The sequence below is a fragment of the Amphibalanus amphitrite genome, unplaced genomic scaffold (assembly GCF_019059575.1).
Source record: "Amphibalanus amphitrite isolate SeventyFive unplaced genomic scaffold, NRLGWU_Aamphi_draft 001865F_arrow, whole genome shotgun sequence".
Taxonomy (NCBI): domain Eukaryota; kingdom Metazoa; phylum Arthropoda; class Thecostraca; order Balanomorpha; family Balanidae; genus Amphibalanus; species Amphibalanus amphitrite.
The window spans coordinates 25242-46030 of NW_024883358.1; the positions used below are offsets into that span (position 1 = coordinate 25242).

Below are 20789 nucleotides of genomic sequence, written 5' to 3' on the forward strand. Positions count from 1 at the left end.
TCTGCTCCATGTCTGCATGTGAATCTTCATATTCGGCTTTATATTCCGGGTACATAAGTCAAAGTCTAGAAATAAGTCCCCGATAGGTAGGTACGTGATCTCCTCCACGTTTCCTCGCCAATCGGGGAGATGATAAGAAGCAGCACCTGAGGAAATGTGGGTGCCCGGTGCGGAATACCGGATACGGATTATATGTACTCCTTCAGCAGCAGCGGTCATTACCATTTTTGTTTTGTATTGTAGGAGAGAGACACTTCAAAAAAGTGGCAGCTCTAGCAGTGAATAATTTAGAGGTGAGCCAGAATAACAAAAGAAGTGAAAACAGAAAACATTACGGGTCTAAAAACAGCTAAAAAAATAATCAGAATTAACAGGATTTGTAGCTTTGTCTTTTTCATTCACACAACAGCACAAAATAATAATAATAATCCATTTCCATCTCTACATGGCCATGAGCCAATCACAAGCGTTCTTTCAGTGACGTCACATGACCTTGATGAAAATTGACAGGATTTTACTGCAGCGATGGCGTCCGGACTCTGATAGATATTCGAAAGAACAAAGAGATTTTTATTAATATCAAGCTGACTGGTAAATGTGACATTATTTTATATTCCACTCTCCTATTCGCAGCATCAAGTGGAGGAAAGCACTGGTTCTTTGAAAAGGTAAGTCTATTTGTCGGGTTTTATTTTAGCCGCACAAATGTCGGGTAAAATATGTTGAACGTTTATTTGGCGATTCCCAAATTCAGCATTTTACGCAAAACACTGGAAAGTACGTGCGTCACTGTTGATCAGTATTGTACAGCAGATAGAAATATGTAAAGAAGCATGTCATGCAACCTTATCCCACTCTTAATAATGACCGTATCATTAAAATAAAGAATTTGCAGGCAATTAATTTTGCACTGTAGTTTGTAAACACAGCTGATCCTGCACCGGGCGCCACGTGATTGTGCACGATGAAATTTCTGGTGAAAGAATGGACCGGGGGTTGAATGAAGTGTCTACATCAGCTTAAAAGAATGGAATGTGTTCTATATAAATTGCATGTGAGTCTCTGCTTAAGCTTGAACTGAAACTAGGCTTATTTGCAGGCCTTGTCACAGAAAATCCCATCAAACACGAACAATTTTACACAAGTTTTGCCATTCCATTGTAAACCTGGTTATTTATTTTCAGTTGATTGCATTGTTTTTCAGTTTGACTTGTTTGTCATGTGTTTTTGTCCTGCACTTGCTAATAATACTCGTATGAATTTCCCTGCAGCCTGAACTGTCTCCATAGCACCCAGCCATGGACCTGGGTGGGAGCGGAATGGATCTGCAGGAGACGCAGTCGGTGGTCGGCCTGCACGTGGATGCAGATGACCTGACCATGGACGAGCAACAGGCCGGAGTGGAGCTTGTGGCGGGAGGCCAGCAGCAAGACTGGTGCCATGTCTCGCAGGCACCTGTGCAGGTATACTGGAATTGTACCTGATAGAGGTGAAATTGTCCTTTTGCACCCTATGCTCAAAATTGCATAAAATCCATACTGTTTTGTCACAAACCTTATACCAGCCTAGAATGGAATGGATGGATTCTGCTGTCATAGGATCATTTAGGCAACCTTGATGCCCCTAACGTCCACAGCTCAGGCTCAGTTTCAGCTTTCCCCTGACCACACCTTTGTTTCCCTCTCCACAGGTGGTGAGGATTCTGGGTGCCAATGGTGAAGAGCTGCAGATGCTCTCCACTGACTACCACAACATGGATGGCCACCCAGTCACCATTGTCCCTGATGACACAGGTAGGGATTGGCATAAATATTCACCTAACTGCAGATAATTTCTGTCTTCTTTGGCTACCTAGCTTTTGGTTTGGTGCTGATTATAGTCACATCAGCCTGTCATGATTGGTTTTCAGTTACATAGTGATTTGAATCAGAGACTTATCAGCTGGCATTATCTGCCAGTCTGCAAGCTCCAACTGTGCCAAACGATGCTGCTGGTTGTGTTTAGTACCTTGGCAGTCCGTGCTATCAAGTTTCCATTACCCATGCTCTGTTTGTTGGCAGGTCAGTACGGCTCCCTGGACGTCGAGCTGCAGGCGGCGCCGTCCGACGAGCACACGGACATGGTGGAGCCGTCGCTCACCATCCAGCTGGACATCCCGTTCGTGACGGCCGACAACCAGCACGATCCGGAGGTGCAGTTCTTCGCCGACATCTACCGCTTCCTGGTGGCCGGAGTGGCTGTGGACACCTCTGAGGCCAGCATGAAAAGCCTAAAGAAGAGGCTCAAAGAGTATTCAGTGAGTCTGTTATCATGGTTACTCGTTAACATGGTTTACTATACAGAGACATGCTCTATCCCAGTATTCGAAATTTTTAACTATGACGTGACGAATATATCACGGATGAGTGATGACATGCCGCGGACGCTGACGTTCACTCCCGGTCTCTCTTTTCCGCAGGTGATCGATGGGGAGCTGTACTACGGCAGCCGAAACCCGCGGCTGGTCGTGCTGGACAAACAGCGGCAGAACGAGATCATCGCCGCCACGCACATCGATCCCTCTACTGGTGAGGCTCGGCAGCTGCTCGACGGGGAGGCTACGTTACTGAATGCGCACCTTCACTCGACGTGCTCGTAGCTTCCAACGTTCCTGATTTTTAGCCGTGATAGTTGATGAGTCAGTCAGGCCGACAAATAGATTGAAAGAATATTTTCCTTGAGGAAAAAGAACTTGCCTGTATGTTCAATGTCATGCAACGGAAAATTCACGACGCTCATTTTCTCGCCTGCAGGTGTGCACCTGGGGGTGAAGCGCATGTACAGCGCCATTCGACACTACTGGCGCGGCGTGTACAACGACCTGACGCAGTACGTGCGCAAGTGCGCCGCCTGCTACGAGGGTGAGCGGCTGTCGCGGCCGCCGGGCCTCGACATCACCTCGCTGCCGGACCAGGCGGCCGCGGCCGAGCGGCTGCAGCGTACCGCCGCCGCCGCTGCCGCTGCGGCCCCCAAGGCGGAGCCGCCGACCCCCGCCGCGGCCCTGGAGCGGACCCGCGCGGAGGTCATGGCCGACAGGGCCACTCGCGTGTGGAAAAAGGTGAGAGGGCGCAGTTCGCATTGTCCAGCGACCGGTGTCGGCGGTTGTGCACTGATGAGATGCGTTGGTTCTTTTAGATGCAGTCTTCTTGTTTTTTTTTTTTGTCAATTCAAGTCTTCTCCAACTGCATTTTCGCAAACGCATTTCTGTTAATGTGCGCTGTGCAGTTAGTGCTGAGTGCTGTCTTGTGAAGAACTTGTTCAAGCATCACCGCTCCCCTTGTGACAGGTGGAGGCGCGTATCTACGGACCATACGTCCGCTCAGAGTCGGGCTGTGAGTACCTTCTCGGCCTGGTGGACCCCGTCTCGCGCTGGATCGAGGCGCTGCCCGTGCCGGCGGCCGACTGCTGCGCCCGGCTGGCCGACTTCATCTTCCGCACCTTCTGCACGCGCGGCTTCGCCCAGTGCGCGCTGGTCGGGGTGACGGAGCGACAGTTCGAGGAGTTGCACGACAGGTCAGTGCGGCAGAGCTCGCGGAGAGGTAGTGTGTTTTGGCTTGCTGGCTTAGTCGTGAAACTGGTGATCCATTTTCGATACCTATGCGACTTTTTTCCAGCGCTGTTGCGTGCCGCGATGTTGACTAAAATTTTCATATGCTTCCAGGTATAAGGGAAGGTTCGAACGGATGCAGGAGATCTTTCAGAAGCTGCAGCAGCCTGGCACGGAACAAAACTTTGTCTTCACGCTGCAGGAGGCATCGGCAGAGTGCTCGTGGGCCAGTAAGTACGAGGCCGAAATTTCCATGACTATGACCGGAATTCCATGGCCGGAATGTCTATGATTTCCATCAAATTCTAAGTTCAACGGCTATCATATTGCCTTTTAGCTGGCTAGTTTTTACTTGACAGCTGCCAGTTGCGTCGCTGTGGGCCGGACTACATAATACATTTAACATTTCACCACGCTAAAAGCCTTTTTTATAGTGCTTTCTATGAATACCATGAATGTGTCTCATGACTCTGTAAATCATCCCCCCCCCGTGGTCCACATTTCTCTGACGCATAACTGGTAACTTATTCAGAGCATTGTTGATCCCAATGCAACATTGAGCTGTACTGCCGATCGAGTTTAGAAGTTTACGAGTTTAGAATCTCTAACGTCTCCCCGTTGCGTTACGCAGCGGATATGATGGACAAGTTTGTGGACGAGCACGGCAGCCAGTGGGACGTGGAGCTGGACGCGTTCCTGTTCGGGTATCACGCCACGCCGCGCGCCGACTACGGCTTCTCGCCCTTCTACATCATGTACGCCCGACACTCCAACGGTATGTGGCTCGGCGTAGCTGGTGTAATACGACACTAAGCCGTACGGATACGTAGCTCGGTAAATGCTCGGCTCTTAGTTTTGAGATTTTGTCTACGGCGCCTGAACCGTAGAGTCGTTGAGCATTTCCATATAAAACGTATCGTTGTTATATCCGCGTTCGAGTGTAATCGCGGTTCTGCTCATATTTCGCGAATATCGCTAACGCCAGTCAGCTATCGTTTTACGTGTACGTCATTGCCGCCGCCCGAGTGTGCTGTTACGCCGTCCCCCTGTTACTCAATGGCGTAACCCCCCTGTAACGGTTACGCCGTTACTCAGTCCCGCCACACCCTCGCACACAAGTCCCCGGTGACTGACCTGTGGGTGTCCGTGCAGGCGCCATCTCTGAGGAGGACAAGGAGAACTGCACGATCCTGGAGGAGGAGAAGGCGCTGGAGGCTCCGGTGCGCGTTCGACGACGACTCCAGAGCAGCACACTGCAGGTAGGCGCTGCCGGAGGCAGGGGGATGGAGGGGTCGGTGGTTGCTGGGTAGGGGTTCACTAGAGGGAGGTTAGTTCGGTGTGGGGTACGGGATCAGTGACTCGACCTGGAAGGAGGGGGAGAGTCGTTCTTCTGCCAGGTTTGGGTTTCGCTGGAGGGTACAGGGTAGGTCTGGGACTACATAGTTGAATATGTTTTGATAGCAGTCGTTTCGCTTCGACCATTTTCCATTAAACTTTCCTTTTGTCAGACGAACATATAATCGCGCCATGAGGCCTGAACAGTCTAGTCTGACAGCTCTTCCGTTCTGTTCGTGTCGTTCCAGTGTCGCCACTGCAGCGAGATCTTCACGTCCAAGATCTCGTTCCGCATCCACCAGCGGAAACACACTGAGGAGGCCAAGAAACGCGGCGTGCTCGACGGCGAGCTGCCGCTGCGGCCCGTCGCCATCGAGAGAAAGCTCCTCAAGAGGGCCGTGAAGCGCAAACAGCGGCGCCCGATGCGGCCGGGCGGCACCAAGATCAGTCACCGGCAGCCGCGGCCCGGCTGGACGGCCGAGCCGCCGCCGGGGAACGAGGACGATCAGGAGCGACAGCAGCTGACCTCCAACACCGTGCATGCGGTCCGTGCGCTCATAGAGGCGACGAGAGAGGAGCGCTCGCGGAGAGGAAAGTATATCAAGTACAGCGAGGAGCTGCGGGATGAGATCGCCGAGTATGCGTTGAAGCACGGACAGCAGGAGGCGGCTCACTACTACTCACAGTGTCTTGGCGGACAGGTCAGCATTAGCTCCATCAGGAACTTCATCAAGGCGTACCGCGTGTTCACGCCTGAGGTGAAGGATGAAATCGGCAGGTTCGCCATAGAGTATGGTCCAGAGGAAGCGACGGCCTACTTCAGCAACAAGCTCGGCAAGGACCTGAAAGTGGGCGTTGTGAAGAAGTACATGAAGGCTAGTCGTGCTCGACTGCGGGACGGAGCGCCGTCTGCCGAGGAACCGGCGGAGAGCAAGCCGAAGCCGAAGCACACCTTCACCCCACAGCTGAAGGAGGAGATCGGACGGTACTCGCTACAGCACGGCATCGCCCAGGCGATCCAGGTGTACACCGGGAAACTGCAGTTTGCCATGAAGGAGAGCACGGTGCGCAAGTTCCGTAAGATGGTAATGGAGAGTGACGCCAAGCACGAAGAGGCTCTGAACGCGGCGGACGCGGAGACTGCCGGACAACAGCAGGCCGGGTACGCCGCCGCCGAGCCGGCCCCGCTCGAGATGCAGCTGCAACAGCAGGTGAACGTCATCAGCCAGCCGTGTAGCGTGGCCTCCGGCTACGTGTACAACACGTACACAATCCCGGTCAGTCAGGCGGCGGCCGCCGGGCAGACGTTCGCCTACCCGCCGGCCGGAGGCATCATCGTCAATCCGTACTCGCAGCCGCCGCCCAACTACCAGACCTTCTCGTGCGCGGGTCCTGCGCCGGCCGCCGCACCCTCCTACATCAGCAGTCCCATGCTGCCCGTCATCCAGCAGGCGCCTCCCGCATCCGTTCAGCAGCAGGCACTGCAGCAGCAGCCGCAGCAGGTGCAGGCGACCCCGTCACCGCAGCAGCAGCAGTACCTGCCGCAGATGATGGACCACTTGGAGATGCGGGCGGACGGCACGTACACGCGCCAGGACCCCCTGGAGATGGCCACCTCCGAGGCCAACATCCCAGGAGCGTACGGCGTGCCGGCCGCCCCCGGACAGCAGGTTCAGCTACAGCAGCAGGAGCAGGAGCATCACCAGCCGCAGGAGCAGCATCAGGAGCAGCAGCCGCCGCTGTCCAGGTCGTTACCGGACCCAGAGTTGGTGGCGCCGCATTCCGCTCTGCCGAGCCTGCCTCTGGTGCCCACCAAACTGGAGATGGAGGATGAGCTGTTCTCGGAGGATGACCAGGACGCAGAGCCGGAGCCCCGCAAAAAGCAGAGATCCCGGGCCGGACGCAAAAGCCGCAGTCCAGGCTCGACCAGCGGAGATCGCAAGCGAGGCAACTACACCTCGTACAGTCCCGAGATACGAGCGGAGGTGGGCAAGTACGCCTTCGAGCACGGCAATCACGCGGCCATGGTGCACTTCCGCGAGCGGCTCGGCTGCGACCTTCCCGAGAGCACGATCCGCGGCCTCAAGGAGAAGTACGTCGTGAAGCTGCGCCGCACTGGCGACACCCCGGAGCGCGTGACTGCTCTGGGGTTCGCGCAGCGCGGCCGGCCGATCCGGCTGGGACGATATGACCGCGTGGTGCAGGACTGCATCCGTGAGCTGGTTACCCAGGGTGAGAAGGTGTCTAGTTTCCTGTGCATCGCCACCGCCAAACAGGTGTTGATGCAGTACGAGCCCGACCTGCTCGAGGAGCACGGCGGACCCATCAAACTGAACGCCACGTGGGCAAAGTCATTTCTGAAGAGGCTAGGGCTCAACCAGCACAACTCGTGAGCCATGTTGGGTGGTTCCTTTTGTGTTGGAGCTTTGAAACATGCCAGGGAAGTATGTGCCCTCATTGCATGCATTGCTATGTTCGTTGCCCCCATATTGGTTTTACCGCATCATTTATTACGACTTACGAGGAGTTTCGATTCATTTTCGGTACGTTATTTTACTGTGCATGGTTGTGTGCAACTCGTTTTCTATGTTGTTTTGCTCGATGATATGCTGTGCTAGATTCGTTATTTTCAGTACAAATGTTTTTCAGCGCTTCGCCATGAACAGAACAGTGATGCCATGTTCAGCCGCCATTGTTAGGTCCTTCCCTAACGCCGCAGTGTCGCTCGGTATGACCTGACCTTTGTGCCGACCGAGGGCGATAAGGGCTAGCCCCCGCGGCCATACTCCCCACGTTTGTGATCCTCGCCGCTGCCTTCGAGTGGCGCGGCCCGAGCTTGTGCGCAGTATGGTTTTCCTGACCTGAGTGTGTATGCTTGTGTGTCCACTGTGCCAGATGACGTATTTTCGTATGAATAAACCCATGGTGTTCGCCACTGTGTGGCAACCCATTCAATGTCATGGTGTTGAAAACAACTATGATGGAATGCTGACACAATATCATTACAGAAACAGGGCACAGTAACGAATAACGAATATCTATTTGCAAACGAAAGCATCAGGGTTTCAATAGAGATCAAAACCCCTTGTACTGCACATTTACATATAATAAGGCACGGAATCAGGCACTGAGCTACAATCAACCGCGGTAGTGTTCGCCCTCGCCCTCACACTCTGAATGAAGGACTGGGAATACCTGGTCCCTCTCCTGGCCGAGGTCCTCCTTGGCCGTCTGTTGCCGTCTGTACCTGGCCGTCTGTTGGGCGGTCCATGACCCCGCTCACAGTCTCCTACGAGGCCTGGGGCGGGGGGTGACGGCGCCGTACTGGGTGATATCCGTGGCAGGGAAGGCGACCGGGTCCCAGAACTCTGAAACAGAGAAGGCGCAGTGTTGAACGAAACTGGGAACGAAGAAGAAGATCAAAGCCAGCTCCGGTAAACGGTTATATGCTCTGACAAAACGAAGAGGATTCGTAAAAAAACATGATTGCCAAGGCGCACCTGTCACCCTACTTTCCGGGACCGACGGCGGCAGCTCCCGCTGCCTTGCCGCTGCCAGTGTCGGTTGTACCCGGTACCAGTACCGTACTCCGGTCAGGGTAGCGTAAAGGTAACGTCTGGTTCTCACCCGGCGGGTGGCGAGCGGTAGCTGCTCCCTTGTATCTACCCTCGGGGCAGTGTGTGGGCAGGGAGGGGAGTTGACGTCGGGTCCTTACCCGGCGGCGTATCGGGAGGGGCCTGGCCCTTACCCGGCGGCGTATCGGGAGGGACCTGACCCTGAATGGGTGCAGTGGTCTGGTCCTTACCTGGCGGCGTATCGGGCGGCGGCGGCTCCTGCTGTCTATGTCGGCTGCACCGGTTCATATGAGCCCGCAGCTCCTCGTCGGTCATGTTCCGGTCGGAGTACCACTGCAACACACAGCCAAGACGGGGTTACGTGTGACCCAGGGAACCCGAGCAGCACGCGGGACAAGTGGAATATTAGAAAACGTTTAGTTCCCGATTAATTTACCTCGGTGATACGCAGACATGGCGCTTCCCTCCAACAAATGATGAATGCGGACACCACAGACTCGTTTCATAAGCATGTGTAATGATTGAGCGGTAAACGTTTCTTCACAATGAAGAACCATGCTCTGCGTTCATTAACTACATGTGCACAGTCTCGTCGGCCGCCTCCCCACATCCAGCCCTGTATTTCAGCAGCCGCCGCGGGCACCCACCTCCTTGCAGACGGCACACGACCAGCCGGGTAGTCTCTGGCGGTCGGCCCGCCGGCGGACCGGACTGGCTGCGTACCGGCGAGCTGGGCCCGCCACCAGCTGCTCGTCGCCCAATATCATACTGACGGTCAGAGATTGAGAGATACAGTCAGTGACGTACACAGGTGGACTATTCCTGTTACAAACAATATTAGTGAATTGAACCTGGATGCTATTCATGTAAATTTGATTACAAAATCGAATTTTAATCAACCAAATAGCTAAGTCCTCTTCCGCCCTATCGAGTGTCAATATACAAGCCCTATCGAGTGTCCATATCGAGTGTCCTGTGATATTTCACAGGACTGTAACACATGTCCATCTATGTGTTACGCATGCGTTTCAGCCTCATCTGTCGAGCTGCGTCTCACCTGTCCATCTGTGTCTCCTCCTGGGAGTCATGTTCCGGCGGCTCGGCCGGCGGCGCCATAACCTCGTCTCCATCAGATCTACCGTCCCTCCCGACGGCAGCTCCTTCTCTCTCCGTCCGAGACTGTTCAGCGCCGCCCTCTGTTATAGCCTGAGCCCTATCATTGCCGTGCTGCTGGGCATGCACATCTGCCCCGTTATTAGTTCCTTGTTTGTCGCGGTTTAGCTCCTCCATCAGCACGTCCAGTCCCAAAGGCGTCTCGTCAGTCTGGGCAGACTCTGGCGCAGCTCCCCCAGCCCGCCGCTCCTCATTCAGACTCGGCGGAGTCGCCTTTCGTCTGGGAGACGTTCGTTTAGTTTTGTTCGAGGTGGAGGTTTCACCTGTCTTATTCGAATCGATTTCCAATTCAAATATCGAGGGAGCGGCTCTTTTAGTCGATGTTACCGTAGTGTGCGCTCCAGCAGGGGCCTTCGTTGGAGTCCTGGAGGCTGGTTGCTCCGAAACTCCTGTGCGGAAGTTTGAGCCAGATGAGCATCCTGCAGCAGTGCGCTCTTGGGGTGCTTTCTTCTGTGGAGACACCGACTGCTTACGTTTTCGTGGTGGCACTGGTTCCCCCGGACCAATGATGAGACGTTTCCTCTTATTCGGAGATCGAGAATGGGTTTGGCACGCCCCTTGGGACTGTGTGCGTCCCGACGACGCTGCTGGCTGGTCTCCCTCGCCATGACCTTTTCCCGCAGTGGGACGCACAGATGTCGCTGGAACTGCGCTGCCAGCCGGTTTTCCACCGTTTCTTTTCGGCAGCTCGGCAGGGGTCGGCTCGGTCGTCGGTGGACGTCGGGCTCTTCCCGGTGGGTGCTGAGGCAGCAGCAGAGGCGAACTCAGACTCGGTGTAGGACTAGCAACCTCTGCGCGTCTCTCGTTCTGCGGTGTCGCCACGTGTGTGCCCCTCGCCACCGCCGGAGCCGCTCCCTGCGACTGCCGCGGACTGGCGGTAGCTCCGGCGCGGCGGCGGGCCCGTCGAGTCGCCGGCGTTCGGGCGGTCAGCACGGGGCTCACCGGGTCTGTAGGCCGCACTGGTCGTGGTGGAGTAGCCGGCAGCTGTACCGTCTCGGCCACCGGGCACGGACGGTGGCCGCGGCGAGCCGGTGAGCTCTCGAGAGTCTCGGGTACCCAGACCACTGGCGGCGGCGGCGGCGGAGCAGTCTCAGGCACCGGGCGAGTCGGAGGACCGCCGCGCGGGGCGCAGGGGACGTCAACAGTCTCTGGAGCGAGCACCACAGGGCGGCTGGAGGAGCGGAGAGAAGGCCGTCAGAGTGTGGATGTTGTTAGAGATTTTGGGTGGGCGCTAGAACACAGGTAGGCTATCAAGCGCCCTGAGAAGGCCGTCAGAGATTGACACACAGTAGACATTGAACGGAAACGGACCACATTCTTATTACGAAAAGCCGTCAGAAATTGACACACAATAGACATTGAACGGAAACAGACCACATTCATATTACAAAAAGACAAACAGCAAATAACTTCATACCAATATAAGCGAAATCCTCAAATGTTATAGCAAGCTGCATTGTTTGTTTCTTGGTAAACCGGAAAAGCGGTCGATGATTACGGTGAAGAAGTGCTCACGTTCTCACAATCATAACTTGGAAAAGAAAACATAGAAAGAAAACTAACACTCACCGTTTGGGCTGGTTGAAGTAGGTGACATCACCCGGACTGGGCGGAACCAGGTCATCGGGACTGGACGGCCCGAATTCCTCAGCACTGGCAGGCGGAGCGCTGGCAGCGCCGCCTGCCGGCCTGGCGGGGGTGGTGTGGTGTCTGCTGCCGACGGTAGGTGGTACGGAGCCATTGGCACGGCCAGATGGACAGTCGTTAGGCTGCTTTTCGCAGCGGAGTTGATGTCTGTCCTGCAGCACGCCTGGAATGAAGTCAAAGACTTTTTTAGTTTCAATGTGAAGAACTAACTTTCAGTTTATTTCCCTAATTTAAAATATTGAATGTCAAAATATTGAATGTGGTAGAAAGCAGCCTTAGAATGGATCGGCTCAGTGACTCCAATATAGAGGAAACACGCTCGGGAAGCAGATGGCCAATCTACACAATTCGTCCGGATTAAATCAATGGAGGCATCATGAACGAAGAATCACACTCGTTCCAGACCGACGGGCCGTGCCTACCTTGGAAGAGGACGTAGAGCGTCTTGATGAGCATGGTGGCGGCGCGGTCGTCAGGGTCGCTGATGTTCAGGAGTGCGGCAGGGTCGGGGAAAGACGGCATCAGGTCCGCCCAGACCTGCCGCAGCTGGAGCTCGGCCATCTGACACGCCGGTAGGGCGCTGACCGGTTAGAGGGGCAGACTCAACGGGTTTAGCGGTTAGACACGCTTGGTGTAAGTGACAGTCCTTGCCTCTAAAAAAAAAAGAATGTTGTCCTGAAGAAACATATATGTCGTTAAAGGTCAGTGGCGGTGTGTTTGTACATTAGCATAGACATTTTAAGAACAAGAGCACATCCAATTAAAGTTAGTTAAGTTAAAACGTCATTCAGTGACGTCAAAAACGTCATTTCTGGTTAACACGCATCTCAAATACTTTGCCTGTCACTATTGATAGGTAATGTTGAGGCAAAACTTGTTCATTGATTCCCAGAGTCTCTGCCTCAATAGATTTTGCATAGATGCGGTAGAGTTTATTTCCTTAGCACATAAAGGGCAAAGTTCACAAAGGTTCTACGAAATTCATCGACCAACGAACAAAATGGAGCAAACTGCGAACAAACCACTCAAACCAGAAATGCATCATACCAAAACACACGAAATAAAATCGGACACTAGTAAAACAGAAGGAGCACCTTTCACATGACACGACCAGGGGAGCCGGAAAAAGAACAAGCACAAAACACGAATGGTCATCAAAGCACAATTTCTTAAATCGCTTTCAAAATTACAAATAATAGGTAGCGCACACATTTGTACCATAACAGTCCGTATTTTCCGTCCTTGGGTTCGAAAATACACTCATTCTCCAGATGCGTGCCTCGCTTTATGAATGTTCGCCATGTGAAGCAGCGATAGATGATCATAGCTCAGCGATGCTGGATATTTTCACATTGGTCACCAATCACCATGCAACGTTGGCTATGTAAGAAGCAGTTGGTAGCAGTTGTTACACTGTAACACATCACCTAGGCTAGTTTCGTCCACGTGCGCCGGTTTTAACACTATGCCGTCGCTGGTGAGATCGCCACTCATCTCATGCTCGGTCTGTCAGTCCACAGTCGCTAAAAGGTATCTCACATGCCCAGCACGACGAATGTTCCCTGTGTCAGATGACTCTCTGAGGTGGGACATTTGTCTCGGCACGTGACTGCGAAATGGTCCGTCATTTGGCCACTACGGCTCCAGTGTCACTCCCTCATGCTCACACACCACCTTTGTCCGAAGCGCTTTCAGCCCGCGAGCTCCATCGCCACTTCCTCGACTTCTGCAGCCCAGTCGAAGGCCTCCTCGCCATCTTCCTTCTCTGCTGCTGCGGCGCCCGGGTCACCCTGTCCCATCTGCTCAGCCTCAGTGCCATCAGCCGCCGCCCCGGTCTCCGCGGCAGCCCCCGCTCCGTGCTCCCCTGCTGCCTCCGGCGCCGGCCCCGTCTCGGCCGGGTCGGACACCACAGAGGAGGTGTCCGACGCCGACTCCTGCCCACGCAGCTCGGCCAGCTTGGCCGGGTCGTTCCAGTAGTGCAGGTGGACGCGCCAGCACCGGACCGCGTTATCCCAGCGGCGGCGGCTCTGTACGCGGCGTTTGACCGGTGTGCGCGGATGGTAGCCCAGCCGCTGCGCGCGCGGTACGGCTGCGGTGTACTGCTGGTATGCCAGCGTGTTCTTTCCGTACTCGATCTGCTTCTGACGGCGGGCTAGAATCACGGGGTCGTCCTCGACGACAAACTGAGGGGTTCGCACCGGTCGAGAGCCCTTGCGCGGCGAGCGGCGGACTGCGCCGGCCGGAGACACACCCGGAGACACTAGAGGAGAAGCAGTTGAAGAGGGAGACGCACCCGGGGAGGGCATTGGGTGCTCCCTATTTGGCCAGGACGAGACTGACGAATCGCGATGGCGCCGCTCGGGGGTATGTGGGTGGACCATGGCAGAGCTGAATACTGGTAGAATGCTGAGATGTAACAAAGACTGTAACAGATTTCAGAATGTATTCAGAAAACTTTGCACAGTTAATACAGCTACAAAACAACAGATGGCATATAATTTAAAAAAAAATCATTATAGCAATCAACAAGGCCTTCAATAGCCACATCATGGTGCATGCATGGTATAATCATAATTAGTTTGTAAAATTGGTCTAATTGGTAACATGCTGCAGGCCAAAAACACACTAACATTTAAGTTTTGACTGTACTCTGTCATCATCACTTAAATCACACTAAACTCCCAGAATATGACATTTCCAGTTTCATTGTCAGAAAATGACACAGCTTTGAACAGAAGGTACCCACTTCCCATACAGTGTAATATAAACAGTATTTATTGACTTGGCATGAACTCTTTCATTCTGAGTAATTCTGATTTGGGTTTCAATTTCAGAAAGGATGGTAGATGGAGTAGAGAAATCAATCAAATTTACCAGCCAGCAACTTCCCCCCCCCCTCAACCCAAGAAAAAAGCTTGATGGAATAGAATAGGTAAAATTATGAAAGGGCTAGCACACCACTGCACAGCTATCAAGCAAGCAGAGCATTGTCACCTGCAATCATAGCTTTCCTCTGCATTGACACGGACAGATCATTGTCAATGTCAGCCTCAGGGGCATTACAATGCAATATGAAATGGTCTTCCTTCTCCAAAGTTCCTAGAATTGATGAAAATTGGTGCTTACAAACTAGTGATGTGAACATGTACTTATACTTGAAAATTTGTTTTAGGTTGTGCAGCAGCATGTAATGCAGACAAATCAAACTTTTTTGAAGCTGACAAGTGTCATCAGGCGTCAGCACGGACACTGGTGACTGGACACTGGACAGCAGCAATGGGTGGCATCTCTCAATTGATGCCTATCATCTCAACCACACAAATACAGCATCATCATTGCATCAAACTTAATTCAAATATGATGGCAAATGACACTCACTAACAAAAGTAGTGTAAAAAAAAATACCCAAATTGAAATTGAAATGAGGCACTACAGCACGATTGCACGATTCCGTATCGTTCCTGTCGCTCTCGCTTGTTCCGCCGTATCTCGCATGTTGGAAACAGACCGGCCAGCACTCTGATCAATTAAAATTCATAGTTTTATCTTAAACAATGTGTCAACTTACCTTTAATCGCCTAAAAATTGAAAAAATGATGCGGGAAACGCCAAGGGAGAGAGAGTTTTTGGCTCTCTCTATCGTCTGGAGGTTTCGAAAGATGCTCTCCAGAGATGGCGCTAGTAAATTTGGCTGACATGACGTCATGCTAAAAAGTGATGGGTTTTGTGAGAGCAAATGTAATAATAGTTGAAAATTTTGTACTTTTGCTTAATTAAGAAAAATAAATATACAATTGTTCAAAACAGTGTTTTCCTCATTCAACCTTCATTGTTTTAAGAGGAATATAGACAGTTTAAATATTTTTTCTTGACTGCAATTCGCACACGCACTAAATTAAAAGCTGGAGTTTTGTGCGTTCGTAAATCGTGATTTGAGAAAATAAGTTGACAATAATCTTTTGCACTTTTGCTTTACAATCATTTTTCAATGCAGATAAATGCATAAATTATTCGAAAAAGGCATATCTTTGAAATATTATGATTTTCCACAAGCAAATTTTCCCAAAAACTTGAACTACTTACAACTGACGAACGCATCCAATAATCTGGATGTCTTAGGATGAGTTCGTCATTTTTTTCCAAGGAAATACGATACAGTTCAAGCTACTTTACCGATTTATTAGGGTACTTTTGCCAATGAATTAATAAATAAATGACAACAATCAATCTCATTATCAACCATACTCGGAAGAATTTTCTTCGCATAAGCGCGAACACATCCGCGCTTTCATGAAAAGTCACGCCTGTAGATGTCAGGACTGCTGCTTTATGTTTCGCAAGGTGGCGCAGCGCGCAGGGTACCGACTACCGAGGCTGAGGTCTCCAGACTCTCCACCACGATTTAACTTGGAAATGGCCGATGGGGAAGGTCTCACCCAAAAACGGACGCCCTTTTACACAACTGCATAAAGAGAATGAATTATTGGCATAGCTGACCACACGTCCCCTCCCCCTCTCCGCCCCAGCTCAATAGGAAATATCGCCTATTTTCCTTAGTCAGTTATATTCTGACTAATTTCTCACTCTTCCCAGTACACCTTAACATGCATGATGCAGATGTCCACTGCGTAAGTCGTGTGCTTCCGTAAGTGTGCCAACTGTATAGTGTTGCCTACACTCTACAGTGCCTACTGCTTCCCCATTGTCGTTATAATTGGTGATTCTCAGGTCAAAAGTTACACAGTGGTCTCAGAGAACAATCGTTTCAACAAATTAACGATTCAAACCGTTGCATTCTACTGATATTCCGGTCAGTTCTGCTACTAAACGATTCCGGCAAAACACTCTTTAGGTTATGTATTAGCGAACCACCAAACAAAATTCGCCCAATCAATGGTCAGTTATTACTGCTGGGCTGAACCGTCATACGCTATATAGCCTATTGCAGTCAATATTTTCAGAACGATACTGACTGACGAAACACAACGTATTCGCGGATTCGCACATACGTTGGCACCCAGGTGGCCTGTCAGCAGCCGCACAAATCCGCACAGCGCAGCCGGGATTTGACATTGAGATGGTACACCGTAAAGCATGCCTTTCCACACAGGCACAAGCACAGGGACACAAATTCTCAAAATCCAAACTTATTCCAATACTGGTCAATTACGAATAGGCATAAAGTTTTGAGGTTTTCTCATGTTCATTCTTCTTTCAACACACGCGGCAGACTGCAGCAGCTGCAGAACATCTCACAGAGCTGCGCTGGATGCAGTCATGAGCTGGGACACGGTTTGTGACCACTGACCAATGACCGATCGGGGGTGCCAGCCTCCTCCCGGCACGCGATGCACTGGCCGCCGCGCAGTCGATGTCGGGGCACCGCCGGCATTCGCCGACAGGGTTCCATCCGATTCGGTGTATTGGTGGCAGCCCGAACAGTGACCCACGCGAAGCTGGCGGACGTCGATGGCCGATGAGCGATGCCCTTCCGCGACCGGCGGTGGCAGTCGGTCCCACATCAAGAACAGATACCAGTCATGCGGTCAGTCGGCGACGGCGCTGTCGCGAGCCGATCTGATGGTCGCGCGGTGGGCGTTGCCGACGTCCACCGGGACCGTCGACTGGGGGAGCGCGGCCGCCTCTTGGCCGCCGCCTCTGGTCGGCGAGCTCGTTGCGCTGTGGGACGGCATCCACTGCAAGTCGTTCACTGTGAAGCGGTCGTTTGACCGGACCTGGCAGGCGGGGAAAGGGGGCCTCAGATGAAGTAAAACCATCCCTCAGGCCAGCTTGAACTGGCTCTCCACCTCACCATGTTAGATAAGCGGACACCCTCGTGATCATTGCAGCGATGATTGCCAATTGGTGTGTCATTATGGGAGAGGATGCCAGCCTCCTTTGCAAGATAGTCTGCCTTTAATATAGTGCAGCCCGACCCATTGCCTGTGGCGCAGACTGGGCTTGATAATGCAGTGCAGGACACACCAAACGTAAGCGGCCATCTGTACCCCCTGTGCAGTAGGGCTGACTCAAGAGCCCAGAGTTGCCCTCCCCCCACCATTCTGTGCACGTGATAACTGGATGGGACATGCCATGGTCAGCATCTGTTCAAAAGCTGCCCTAAGCATGTAAAGCTCCACTGGCATGCTCAAGCATGGTCACAGTCAGTTCTCACTTCTCAGTTGAACCTCCAATGGAAACCCATCACAAAGTAGAGATCAGGGCACCTCTCACACTGCAGCACACTTAACAACTGAGGCACCATCTCATCACTTGCAGGTGGTTCTTGCCAGGAGCAATGCCAGCCACGCACATCAGGTGATAACAGCAGTGTACAACTGCAATCTACAAGCATCCATGTTCTTTCTGGTTTTCTCCTGTTGAGATCCACTGCCATGCATGAACTTGATGGGCTTTTGTTGCGCTCCTCCCATGTGCAGACAGGTTTCTGCTGAAACAAAGCAAAGCAAATGTGATTAATAATGGCCCTGTTTCACCATCCAGACACTGTGTGCACTGGTAGCTACGGCATACCATAGCATCACTCAAATGACGTTGCATGTGATCTCTTAGTTTATGATCAATCGCGTTTGGAACAGAGTGAGAGGTTCTGAAGAACCGTACCAAGAACAGAGGTTTGAGTTCAAATACTGCTAGCATGCTGCTGGTGCTGGTACCGCAGCGTGCAGCGTTCTGGGATGCTGTCATAGCTTAGCGTCACAGTGAAGTTTGTTGACACTGCCATGGAAACCCAATGCTCTGACACACGCAGCGCACTGCAGTGCTGAGCACTGCAGTGCGTGCTCTGCCGTGAAACTCCACCCATGAACGTTGGTTGCATGACCAGGATGGAGCAGTGTGGCAGACAGTGATTTTAATTTTAATTGCACTTCCTAGAGATTAAAATGTTGTTGGTGAAATTGCTATTCATTATTCCTATTACCATTGTCTAAATTTCACATTTCAAGACAGTATCAGCATTGACATGTTATATAAAATAAGGTTTAGACTTCAGGTGGTCCCGGGTTCAGCTATTAAGTAAAACAAGGGCAAAAAATTGTCAAAATTTAAAAAAAATACCTGCCTTCATCAACACCTCATCTAATCTAACCTCATCCTCATCTAACAAGGCCCTAAAAGCAAAAACCGTTTGAATAACAATGCAATATTTTGCAACCGCTGCACCATTACTGTCACGTACGCTATCCCTAGATTGGTTGCTGGTAAGTAGTGGTTGTCGTCATCAACTCGTCATGCAGCAGCTGATTGGGATGGGCGGGGCCTATTTTTATCCAGGCGATAGAGAGAGCCGAGTTTTTGCGCGATCAACAATACAAAACACGCGTCACATTTGCCTTCTCTCTGAAACAACAAATTTCCCGCGAATTTCAGCGTAATTTTGCTGCAGTTTTAGAATTTACGTCACTAAAACACTGCACTTCGTGTTACCGCTTCATTATCATTTCCGAGGGGCGAGGACAGAGTTCGAATTGCAGCAATAATTAATCACAACTCCATAAAATTTCGAAAAATTGTTCCAATCTGGTATTCTTATTCCTTGGACAAACGTTCGCTTTGCCATTTTTGTTATTCGGAAAAATGAATGGAGTGACCAGCAGAGGCGAAAGGAGCATTACCAACAGTCGCACACCCCGGTCAGGTTATACCTAAGAATCCAGTTTTCTTCCAATGTCGGACGCACCCATGCATGCATAAATTTCATATGCACAATACATACAAAGAGTGACGGGTTTTTGTTTCGAGGGACCTCGCTGCCCTCCGCTCCGCCGGGCGTCCGGCGCCGACGTTCAAGCGCCTCCGTCTGACAGCCGCTAAACTGGAGACCCCGTGGGCCACGGGATCTCCATTCGTGGCTGCGCTCTGTCTTACCGAGCCGCCCTGACGCACCATGTCCGACAGAAACCCTGTCTGACAGTCACCACTCACTGTGGCCACCATTTCCGACAGTCGCCCCGCCCTGGCCACCCGATCTGACAGCCAACAGCTTCCCTCGCCGCTCTGACCGTCAGCATGCCTGGCCGAAAGCCGTCTTGATCGACAGCCACATCGCCCTGGCCTACAGCAGTTCCGTCCAATAGTCGCCTTCCCCTCCCCGTTCTAACCAACAGCCGCCGGCCGCCATAGACGTCTCTGCAGCGACAGTTGTCCTGCCCGTCAGCTACTCTCAGCTCTGTTGAGTCTGTCCGACTGAGCTGTTCTGTCCGACAGCCACTCTGACCATCAGCCGCCCTGCCCGACAGTCGCCCTCCCCTCCCCGTTCTAACCGACAGCCGTCGGCCGCCATGGGCGTCTCTGTCAGCGACAGTCTCCATGGAGGCCGGTGGCGAGGCCGACCACCTGAGCCGGTAGAATGGACAGGTGAGTAGCGAATCGGCCGACCGGCCGGCCCCTCCCGCCTGCTCAGTCGGTCCAGCTGTCCGGCCGCGGGTGGTACCGGGACTCGGAGCCTATTCTGAAAACAGCGGACCTGTTTCTTCGATAGCAGAAGATTGGAGGATCGGGAAAGGACCGCGGCGAGGTGTCTAAAGGGACCAGGTGAGTAACCGGAGATGGGATGAGAAATGCATCTAGGTGAAAACGGTGATAGAATAGAAGAAATAGAACCGGGGATAGAAGGAACCGGGGCCGGTTGGTAGATGGGAATGTGAAGTCTAATTGTAAGCACCCATCTACCCGGGTCCACGTCTCAACAGCAGTGATAAAACAGCCGAGCCCGTGCGAGCGCTACCTTAGTCAAACCCATGGTGCAGTAGCACGAAATATGAACCCTGCATTACCTACACTTGTTACAACCCGCACATGCATGCGGGCTATAACAAGCATAAGTATAACACGAATAACAGCAATTATCCCGCACCGTGTTTACAATTGCTTCACGTGCAAAGAGAGAAAATCTTCAGATGTCTTTTAACTGATTTGTTTAACATCTAGACGATTAACAAACTGTTAAACGTCTAGTAGATATTTCGTCTAGTCTGAATTATGTCGTTATATATATATATATAGTAGGCATCGGGTGAAATCCGGCATGCCTAGGCATTACATGGAATGCCGGCAAAAACTGAAATCTTCGTAGAAATAGGCGCGTTAGGTACAGCGAATGCCTGAAAATTTTAGGCATTTCATGAAATGCCAGGCGGAGGCCAGGCACTCCCTGAAATATGGTCAAAATTAACTGAGTACACGCCTTGCCTAGGCATTACATGGATTGCCCAAAAGACGACCGGCACTCTCTGTAACAAAACTTTTCGTACGCGGACGGTTGTGTGCATATACACGCCGGCGATCGGGAGGGGGAGGGACGTTATCGCATTGGTATAAAATGGGCCAACACTACGAGATATTTCACGGATCGTGATACATAATCCACGGACACGAGACCAGCCAAACGCCCACCGATCGAAAATACCCCTTATTCGCGTTGCGGAGCAAGCGGGTCACCCTAGCGGGCC

The 20789-nt window shown here is 52.1% G+C and overlaps 4 protein-coding genes across 10 annotated transcripts in view; 2 read left to right on the plus strand and 2 right to left on the minus strand.

Annotated features, from left to right (window-relative positions):
* Window positions 1–475: 475 nt before the first annotated feature.
* On the plus strand, window positions 476–7876 carry LOC122375540. Of its 4 annotated transcripts, none has more exons than XM_043354999.1 (11): window positions 476–668; window positions 1272–1463; window positions 1691–1793; window positions 2061–2296; window positions 2459–2567; window positions 2793–3097; window positions 3326–3552; window positions 3701–3816; window positions 4218–4361; window positions 4739–4845; window positions 5170–7876. In XM_043354999.1, the coding sequence occupies exons 2-11, from the start codon at window positions 1299–1301 to the stop codon at window positions 7312–7314; spliced, it is 3657 nt and encodes a 1218-aa protein (XP_043210934.1). In that variant the 5' UTR covers window positions 476–668; window positions 1272–1298; the 3' UTR covers window positions 7315–7876. The 4 variants fall into 4 exon arrangements, with proteins under 4 accessions (XP_043210934.1, XP_043210933.1, XP_043210932.1 ...); XM_043354998.1 differs by lacking the exon at window positions 476–668 and adding an exon at window positions 701–777; XM_043354997.1 differs by lacking the exon at window positions 476–668 and adding an exon at window positions 916–1054.
* LOC122375541 (nascent polypeptide-associated complex subunit alpha, muscle-specific form-like) lies at window positions 4783–18678 on the minus strand. 4 transcript variants are annotated; one of them, XR_006255419.1, is made up of 9 exons: window positions 18638–18661; window positions 14885–14946; window positions 11739–11877; window positions 11239–11479; window positions 9554–10840; window positions 9144–9264; window positions 8727–8829; window positions 8117–8289; window positions 4783–4852 (listed from the first exon to the last, which is right to left on the minus strand). XR_006255419.1 is itself a non-coding variant. In XM_043355003.1 (9 exons), exons 3-8 carry the CDS (start codon window positions 11875–11877, stop codon window positions 8201–8203), a joined length of 1980 nt encoding a protein of 659 aa, XP_043210938.1. In that variant the 5' UTR covers window positions 14885–14946; window positions 18638–18661; the 3' UTR covers window positions 4809–4852; window positions 8169–8200. The 4 variants fall into 4 exon arrangements, 3 of the variants coding, with proteins under 3 accessions (XP_043210938.1, XP_043210939.1, XP_043210937.1); XM_043355003.1 differs by having other exon boundaries at window positions 4809–4852; window positions 8169–8289; XM_043355004.1 differs by lacking the exon at window positions 4783–4852 and having other exon boundaries at window positions 7943–8289; window positions 18638–18678.
* On the minus strand, window positions 12234–14359 carry LOC122375542 (histone RNA hairpin-binding protein-like). Its single transcript, XM_043355005.1, has 2 exons — window positions 14311–14359; window positions 12234–13739 (listed from the first exon to the last, which is right to left on the minus strand). Exon 2 carries the CDS (start codon window positions 13695–13697, stop codon window positions 13008–13010), a length of 690 nt encoding a protein of 229 aa, XP_043210940.1. The 5' UTR covers window positions 13698–13739; window positions 14311–14359; the 3' UTR covers window positions 12234–13007.
* A 1011-nt stretch (window positions 18679–19689) lies between the features above and the next one.
* LOC122375539 (sodium- and chloride-dependent neutral and basic amino acid transporter B(0+)-like) overlaps window positions 19690–20789 on the plus strand; it is a 34857-nt gene continuing 33757 nt past the window's right edge. Inside the window, exon 1 of the mRNA XM_043354996.1 lies at window positions 19690–19872. The gene's annotated coding sequence lies outside the window, so the exon portion shown is untranslated. The remainder of the gene's footprint in view (window positions 19873–20789) is intronic.

Bases quoted from the DNA above. Each gene is read 5' to 3' on its own strand.
- LOC122375540 (XM_043354999.1), top strand. From the start codon at position 1,299: ATGGACCTGGGTGGGAGCGGAATGGATCTGCAGGAGACGCAGTCGGTG. The intron at 1,794-2,060 runs GTAGGGATTGGC...GTTTGTTGGCAG, and splicing joins CATTGTCCCTGATGACACAG to GTCAGTACGGCTCCCTGGAC. The intron at 3,098-3,325 runs GTGAGAGGGCGC...CCCTTGTGACAG, and splicing joins CCACTCGCGTGTGGAAAAAG to GTGGAGGCGCGTATCTACGG.
- LOC122375541 (XM_043355003.1), bottom strand. From the start codon at position 11,877: ATGGCCGAGCTCCAGCTGCGGCAGGTCTGGGCGGACCTGATGCCGTCT. The intron at 11,480-11,738 runs GTAGGCACGGCC...ACTTCATTCCAG, and splicing joins GCTCTACGTCCTCTTCCAAG to GCGTGCTGCAGGACAGACAT. The intron at 9,265-9,553 runs GTGAGACGCAGC...TCTGACCGTCAG, and splicing joins GAGGAGACACAGATGGACAG to TATGATATTGGGCGACGAGC.
- LOC122375542 (XM_043355005.1), bottom strand. From the start codon at position 13,697: ATGGTCCACCCACATACCCCCGAGCGGCGCCATCGCGATTCGTCAGTC.